This window comes from Nanorana parkeri, unplaced genomic scaffold, assembly GCF_000935625.1.
Source record: "Nanorana parkeri isolate BGI_ZX_2015 unplaced genomic scaffold, ASM93562v1 scaffold1642, whole genome shotgun sequence".
Lineage (NCBI taxonomy): Eukaryota > Metazoa > Chordata > Amphibia > Anura > Dicroglossidae > Nanorana > Nanorana parkeri.
The window spans coordinates 13,362-21,862 of record NW_017307910.1 but is presented as its reverse complement, the minus strand read 5'-3'; the positions used below and the strand labels follow the sequence as shown (position 1 = coordinate 21,862).

The window sequence follows — 8,501 nt, the reverse complement described above, 5'->3', positions numbered from 1 at the left end:
GAGGGTTTAAATAGTTTAAAAATTTTTTGGGGGGGGGGGGGTTAACAATTCCACATGTGAACTGAATGTTTTGATGTGGAGACTGTTATGAGATGAAATGTAAAAGAAGTCTTGCAGCAACACTTGCAGCCTTTTGTGGTCTGAACTGACATCCAGCCTATTGGTTTGTGAGGAACTAGTGACATTGATGCATATTGAGCACACTTATTTTTAGATGTTTTTGAACACCTTAATGCGAACCTGTCAGCCATTTTAAACATTTAAAAGTTAAAATCCTACGGCACAAAGTATCTGGTATTTTTTATTAGACTAATGAGCCTCTTCTGTGCGCTGAGCTTTATAGTTGTCTTATGGATTTTACAAGCACATATACATTCATGCTTTATACGGATTCATGGCTGAGCAGTCATCTCATGCTATTATTTTCTTGTGTGTACTCGGTTGGCTTAAACAGTTTAAAACTCATCTCCAGTCATCACCTGATCTTCCAGCTACCAGTTTCTACGGGTACCTTTTTCTTTCGTCAATGAGCTAGTATAGTGGACTTGGCAATTTGTGACACTGATTACAAACCCCACATCCTATCCTTGACCAAAAACCAAAATGCAAGTGAACCTAGATAAATTATTCACAATTTTATGTATTTATGTCGTTTTTAGTGTAGGTGCAGTCTGACCACAACAGGAGTACAGTTACACCGTGCACAGAAATAGCATCCTGTAGCTCCCAAGCAGGAAGCTAAGATGCAAACTGACCACACCAGCACAGACCTGCCTTTATTCTTGGTGTGGTCAGATTCAAACAGGACAGAAGAGGGACTGATTGAATCACCAGGTATCCCAGGAAATGTATACATTAAAAAAAACAGTTTACATTTATACACCTACAAAAAAAAAAAAACAGACACATGAAATAATACATAATAATACATTTTGGGGGAACCATACTATTTAAGCTGTTTACCAGACAGCACTGATCCTTGGGGAAGGTGCATTGCTACACTTGTGTCTCTTCCTGTCTGTTAATCCTATTGAAGAATAGAGTGGCAAGCCTATCTTTAGCCTGTCCTTAAATATCCAAAAGGTCTTTTAATTTGCACGAAGCTACATAGCAAATGTTGCTGATATATAAAATGAAATTTGAATCCAAGTACACCCATGGGTATTTATACGGGTTAAGATTTACAATGTCTTTAATCCATCAAAACTCATTGCAGGGTAAGTCTGTGACTTGTAATAGGTTGTTTTTGTTCTGTGTAAAGCATACCATCTCAATTGTTCTGTTTTAGAGTGATGTAGCTTTTACAACACACATGGAACACATTTCCTGCAATGTTTTACAAAATCCCGAATATTACGGTTTGAATACCTTGTTAATTCTAGGGAAATGACACATGGATTAAAAAAAAAAAAAACCCCGCGATCACAACAGATGAAGTCTAGTTCTGCAATTTGCAACTTGTAGCCAACATATTTTGCCCACTTAGGGCAAATGTATAGGTCCAGTTGCTGGCACTTTTCCTCTTATGCTAAAACCTACCATTGCAGCACTCTTCCACCCCCTACCCTTTCCCCCATTATGTTCAAATACCAGAACCCTTGGGTATACCTAGTACTTCTAAATATGGGAGAGCGTGTGACTTTCACCCTTCCTCCCTTGATGCAGTGCATGGTGCCTAGGAGGCCAATTGCCATTTCAAGCATTGCCATGTGGAATCAGGGGGAACGTCATTTACCCTCTGTAAGCTCCACCACAGACCAACACAAAGCTTACTCAGGGCTCTGGCAGGGCAACAGGCGAGCATGGTAAGGTGAAATATTGGCAGGGGAAAGTGCTATCAAGAGCAACTCTCGCTTTGCCGTAAATACACAGTGATAGGTTCACTTTAGGAGTTGATTTATAAAACTTCTACCCAGGCATGCGCTGAGCAAACATTTTATAAATTGTCCCCCAAGTGATAGTTTGTGAGATACTGGTAGAGTGTCTCTTATACAATGAAGGGTAAAATCTTGCATGATCTATCAGCATACTAAAATTCCATATGACCCAAGGCATAGACTGCATTTATGGGTAAGTGATACCCATATGCGGCAATTGTCAATGTATCATTGCAGCACTTACTGCTCCGTTCCAGCTCTGCAGGTCTGTCTTGCTCTTTGTTTTCTGTTTGTGCATTCATGGTGCGTGGGCAAGATAAGAAAAAGGGGTTGTTTATTTACTACATTTTGTCAGCTGTGTGAAGGATTGAAGCCACTCGATTTGGCTTGTTATATTAAGCAGCCCAGCACGTGGAACCAAGTGTGGAGAGGAGTGATGAGCATGAGGAGCGGGAGCTGCGAGTTATCGCTCACACACAGATGGGTCACACAGCACAGGGCTCCAATTAGCTGCTTAGTATTCACATGCAGAGTCCTGTCTGCTCACAAGACACCTCCCTACACCTGAATAAGAGGATTGTTAGTGACAGGATCTGTGGTTCTGCTTCTGTACACAGCAAACAGCCATCCTCCTGCCTTGTATTTAGCACAGACATGCCTGTGTGCTATACACCATCACATTGACAGACTAAAAAAAGCAATCCAGCCTGCTGCCTCCTCTCTGCATAGCTTTACTGGAGTCTGTAGCTGCCAAGCAAGAGACCTTGATTATAATAATTTAAAAGATTAAACACTGGCTGCCATCTTTCTGAATAAAAAGGGATAAGAGCTCATGCACACTCCAGTAAAATTTTGCAAATTATTGGTAAGCTGAGAGCCTCCATTATGACAGTTCTGCAACAGAAAATGTCTTAACAGGCGTTTTAGATTCTATGTGCCTTGACAAAATGCCACAAATCTGCTTTGTAGGTATGGACAGCAGGATGGTCGTAGTTACTCAGCACTGCTGTGCTCACCTTTGTACATCTGTCTGCTGTGTTCCTTTGCTCTACCACTTTCAAATTATAGTGTATACAGTGGCCACCCAAGGATACCAAGCCAGGTGTCTGACTCAAGCTTTGCATGTGATAGTCGGCATATGAATGCATCAACTAGATAGCGATAAGGAAAACTCTGTCCAGCCCATAGCCATTTTCTGCAGGAAAGGGAGGACAAATCTCTTGCCATGCACACTTAGCTGATCTTAATGTTGCATTTATTGCTAGTGGCAATGTACAGATCTTTTCGACTATTGTTCTTTTAGTAATCTTAACATATATTGTTCTGTAGATTGGCATTTAAAGGAGCTAAATCATAATACATTAAAATACCCTAACTATTAACAAAAATGTACATTATTTGTGCATCACTCAGCCTTAGATCCTCAAATCATCTCTGAATTGGTGCTGACACTGTCCTTCCTTCTGGAGGGGGGGTTACGTTTGTTCCCCATGGTCCCTGTGTGTGTTGTAATGTAGCCACCGCTCCAAGCTCACTCCTGTGATGGACCACAATCTCATGTTTAGTTTTACTAATTAGTATTGAGATTATGGTGTCAGCATGAATACAGAGATTTTAGAATCTACAGCTGAGTGATGCACAAATAAGATACATTTTGTTAATAGGGCACTTAAATGCATGTTTTTTTTTTTATTTAACTCCTGAGTTTAGTGTCACTTTAAGCATCCAGCTAGCAATATACCGTGTTTCCCCGTAAATAAGACACTGTCTTATATTTTTTTTGCCCCCAAATAACACATTAGGTCTTATTTTCAGGGGATGTCTTATTTTTTTAATGTGCAACAAAATGTACAACAATCCAAAGTTATCTGGTGTCACTCCGCCTGCCACAGTAACTGGCGCTATAGAGTAAGTATCGGCTAATGCGGCTCTGCTCCCTCCGCCACCGCAGCCTTGCTTTCTACAGCGCCTGCTTCCTTTGCCATCAGGGACAGCAGTGCAGCAGTGGGGACATCAGACAGTGGACAGTGCGGTAAAGTACAGTACCATTTATCGGTACACATTACAGTACAGTACCTATTACATTAAGCAGTGCCTACAGGGGGGACAGCAGTTAGTGTAGTATGGTACTGGAGTGCTCCCTGTCACTGTGCTGGCCGGAGGGAGTCCCCTGTCATCCCCTTAATACAGTATGTCCCTGCAGGCTGATACCATCTCTCCTGCTCTTCAAGTTCCCTCTCACATGCTACCACCAAACTAGGTCTTATTTTCGGGGTAGGTCTTATATTACAGGAATCTTGAAAAATAGTACTAGGTCTTACTTTCAGGGTAGGTCTTATTTTCGGGGAAACAGGGTATTATAACTTCTTACTCAAAGAACCCACCCTGTGCACCACCACACTGTGAAAGTAACACACTTCCTGTCTTAGTATCACAGTGCTTACTCATACTGTATCTATGAAATCTGTGTTGTCACCCTAGGACACGGCTACGATAAAGGCCTTTTTTGACTGAAATGTCTGGTTTTATGCCTTAAATGTGCAAAAAAATGTTTTCCTAATGTTTATGGTGCAGGGCTTCTGGATGCCTTGGTTATGCCCTGGTCTTCTGTGTGACTGCTTTGGAAGAAGGAGGTGGAGCCATTTGTCTTGTGGGCTTATCAGTGACAAGTATATTTGAACTACTGGACCCCCCCCCCTCTGTTATGGAGAGGGGAGGTGTTTTTTAGTCCAGAGGTAAACCAGTCAAGGTTAATAATAATTAAGAGTGCATAGGGCAGCACTGGATTTCTGGCAGGATCAAAGATAATTTTTTTGTACTCTGAACAGACATAATAAAATGCTTTCAAGGATATATTTTAGGACCTATATTTCATTAAAAAACATAGGCTCATTATTGAGGTTTGCATTAATAAAAAAAGGTGAGTCTCCGCACTCTTGCTGTGGGCATGCCTGGTGTACCGGGCTGTTGTTGGTAGAAATGTACAGGGTAAGATTTGTTTTTTAACTTTTTAATTTTTTAATATTTATTTTTATTCATTTTTTATTAAATAGTATGATTTTGTACTTTACTTTTAGGGGCTTCGGGGAAATATTAGGGGTCTAAACAGACCCATGATATTTCTCTTTTAAAATAGAAAAAGAGACTGAGAACACAAAGTCCTCAATCTCTTTTTCTGTGTCCCCTGTTATCAATGAACAGGAATCCTCTGAGTCTTCCTGTTCATTGATAACATGAACATTGTTTGTTTACTATAACTACAATTATGAATGGGGGTGATGTAGATCACTCCCATTCATTCATAATTGAGCATATAGTTAACATACCATATTCTCAATTATGTACACACACTCAGTGATGGCTGAGTGTGTGTACCTTGCTTTTCTCTCTGACACGATGTCACAGGAGGCTGATCGAGCGGTGTAGAGAGCAACTTTCTTTTCTCCCCGCTGGAACAGCGCCCAGCGGGGAGAAAAGAAACCAGGGATGCGCCGATGTATCGGCCGAAACATGGCTCTTTCGGCAATATGCCAAAAGTGCAATTTTCGGCCGATATATCGGTGCATCCCTAGAAACAACCATGGATTACAGTAAGGCACACATTACAGTATTTTATGTAAAAAAATTTGAGGGTTTAATGTCACTTTTAATAGTGTTTTAAACTTACAAGAACATTTTAGAAGATCCAGACCTGGCGAAATGGATCAGGCAAACTGCTGTTGGGGGCATTTGTGAATTATTCACTTATCTTTATTCACTGTGAATCAGTTGATTTGAACGTTCTCTCCCTTTTTTTTTTTTTTCCATAGGAACACTAACCCAGTTTGTCCTGGTGTTGTATGGCACTGCATCGGATCCTCCAATCCTGCTCAACCAAGTTGATGGTGGAGGATGCAGGACTGTTGCCTCTAGCCAGTCCTGTGTTGGTGAGTATTGCAATGATTTCTAGGTATGACTGGGGGCTTGTGGAGGAGAATGCAGTTTTTCTGCATGACTTTTTTTTTTTGGACATCCATGTTTTAGTGTGGATTTAAACACCTAGTAAGGAGTCAAAACATAGCTAGATTACAGCCTACTGAAAGATATTTTACATTTCGGCAGTAGCATGAGTTTCAAGTTTATCCATGTGTATGTTTAAATGTTCTTGATTTCATTTCTTTGTGAAGGATTGGTACAAGTAATGGTGGTGCTGTAGTAACTTTTAAGCTCTATGAAGGATGTTAAATATCATCTATATAACTCGCTGGTAAGTAGAGGGAAGGCTAGCAGTGGGTGCATCAGGGGGGAATATATTGCCTGAAGAAACTTAATAGTGCTGGGTCTCCATTTTGAGAGTGCAAAATATAATTTCCAGAAAGTTTGTACGCCTCCCCTGCTGCCTTAAATGAAATGAATTGTTAAAGTGACGTTCTCATTTGAAATGCAAATCTCCTACACATAAGAGGCCAAGGAGCTTAGGAAAACAGATTTTGCATTTTGGCAGACTTCATAATATAATTAGATCATAGTTAATAAATTACAGTTTACAAGAGAGTCTATAGGAACAATGTGTGTGAAATAAAAGCCATGTTGGCACTTTAATAACATTTAGAAGCACCAAATTCCTTGAAGGGGACAAGGACATTGCAAGCTTTTACTCTTGGCCCCTGTTGTTCACCACATAATAGCCAATTCCTCATCACCACAGGAGCGTTTTGTAGGCAAGTGATACAGAAAACTTGGTTAAAAATAAAAACGTTTTCAAACTTCTGTAAGTAAAACTGCCTCTTACGCAGTGTCAAAGAGTTAAAAGGCCGCAATGGTGAGGAGGTGGGAATTTGTGTGTCTGACCTTTGGTGATTAAGGCCTCTTGCAGGGCTGTGTATTCTTAACCAAGAGTGTGTAATCTACTGTGAAATGTCACCAGTTTGTCCTAAATCAAACCTCCTGTGTGTGTTCTGGAACATTTCATAGACTTAACTGGAGAATAGGTTAAAAGAGTCATTTCTATTACTCGTTCGCATGAAAGCATATTACAGATATTTCTCTAGAGACAATCCATAATAGATTACTTCCACGTGAAGAGCTTTCATATCACCAATGAGGACCCTTCCTCTTCATGCTAATGAGAAGCTCCAATCTAATTAAGAAATAAATGAGGGGCTTATATATCCCCTAATTAAACTGTTTGCTATGGAACAAGTTGGGTATAGTGGCTATGCAGCACATGTTAGAGTGTACATCTTTGCTGGGGTTTGGCAGGTATTTCTGAGTTTGTGTCAGTATAAGGGTCCCTGTGAGCTCTTTTCACTTTCTGCTGCATCCAAAGAATCCTTCAGAACTTTGCTGATAGCATTCCATGCAAGGTCTGCTGGACTGAATTAGACTTGCACTCTCTAGCGGTCTGCACTAAATCCTTCAGTAACTGCAGCTACGGATATTTACAAAACCCTTTTAAGCATTGATAGCAGATGGTCTGCATACAAAATAGATTCATGTCTCTAATTAGCAAATATTGTAACTATTTCATTTTCCTATGAACGTCTCTTCATTCTACTTTCACTCTGTGCTTGCCTGCTTGTTCCTTCATCCACCTGTTTTTTTAATGCACAAACTCTCAAGTCCTATTTACATAAAATAAGATGTTCCTGTAGCAAGTAATGAACAGTAAGGTTCAAGAGAGGTATTTTACTTGTCCATTGAAGGACGCAAGAAAGCTTTCTCCTTTTGGGTTATACTGCCAACTACAGGAGGATAGGACGCTGGCAAACAAACTCTGGTCCAGCCCAGGATGACCCCTCATACTACCAGCATGACTCACTACTACCTGGCTCACACTCTTACTAACAGTTCCAAGGTAGCTTGCAGCATGTCCAAAGCCTCAAAATTATGTTGCCCCCTGCTCCTAGAGTCTATCCCATTATGTAGAAAATTAAAGCCAAATACACCCATTTATTTGTTGAGTGCAAAGACCCTTGCATGCTCCTGTAAAGCTTCTGTATTTGATCTTCGTGGCTTCTGAACCTTCATCCGCTGAGATTCTTGTCTGATTTTGAGTCACTGCATTCTTTGCCTTATAAGCTTGCTCCTCAAGGAGTCTCGGTCCACTGTTATTACTCCCAAGTTAAGAGACGGTTTCAGCTTTTATCAGTGAGGTGCACACCACTCTGAAACTAGAATAAGGAGGAGGCTGATCCTCTAGTGTTTCCTTTCTTGGGTCCTTTAGAGCCCATAAGTCCACGAAGACTTTGCCATCGCACCCTCCTGATCCAAGTTTTCCCCAATGGAGATTGGAAACGCCCTGGCAAACTGTTTGCTCTTGCTATTTGTGCTTGTTAACCTTGTACCCATTTGAGCAGGATTATGTGAAAACAAGTGGCCTTTGTGGATCTGGCAGATTTCTGCCCTAACAATAGGACTGCCATACCAGAAAAGGATGTGCCTACCTTTTTATAAAAATAAATGGTTAGAAGCCCTGTCTAGAGCTCTTGTTAGTGACCCCTGCTGTTTATCCATCCTGGCTGTGACTATGGTTGACTTGGCAAAATCACAAAATCCACCTTTTGTAAGTGATTGGCATTTATAAAGGTAATGAAGAGGTGCAGTGATGTATTCATGTGCACATTTTCATGACTCCCATTGCAG

At 40.7% G+C, this 8,501-nt stretch overlaps 1 protein-coding gene and 1 long non-coding RNA gene across 2 annotated transcripts in view; one reads left to right on the top strand and one right to left on the bottom strand.

Moving 5' to 3' along the window:
* Positions 1-8,501, top strand: part of FURIN (furin, paired basic amino acid cleaving enzyme) — a 167,083-nt gene that overhangs the window by 154,567 nt on the left and 4,015 nt on the right. Inside the window, exon 14 of the mRNA XM_018570964.1 lies at positions 5,687-5,803. Within this exon, the coding sequence (XP_018426466.1) occupies positions 5,687-5,803 (117 nt within the window). The remainder of the gene's footprint in view (positions 1-5,686; positions 5,804-8,501) is intronic.
* LOC108799146 overlaps positions 1-8,501 on the bottom strand; it is a 23,064-nt gene that overhangs the window by 11,076 nt on the left and 3,487 nt on the right. Inside the window, exon 2 of the long non-coding RNA XR_001942002.1 lies at positions 8,023-8,029. This is a non-coding gene — a long non-coding RNA (uncharacterized LOC108799146). The remainder of the gene's footprint in view (positions 1-8,022; positions 8,030-8,501) is intronic.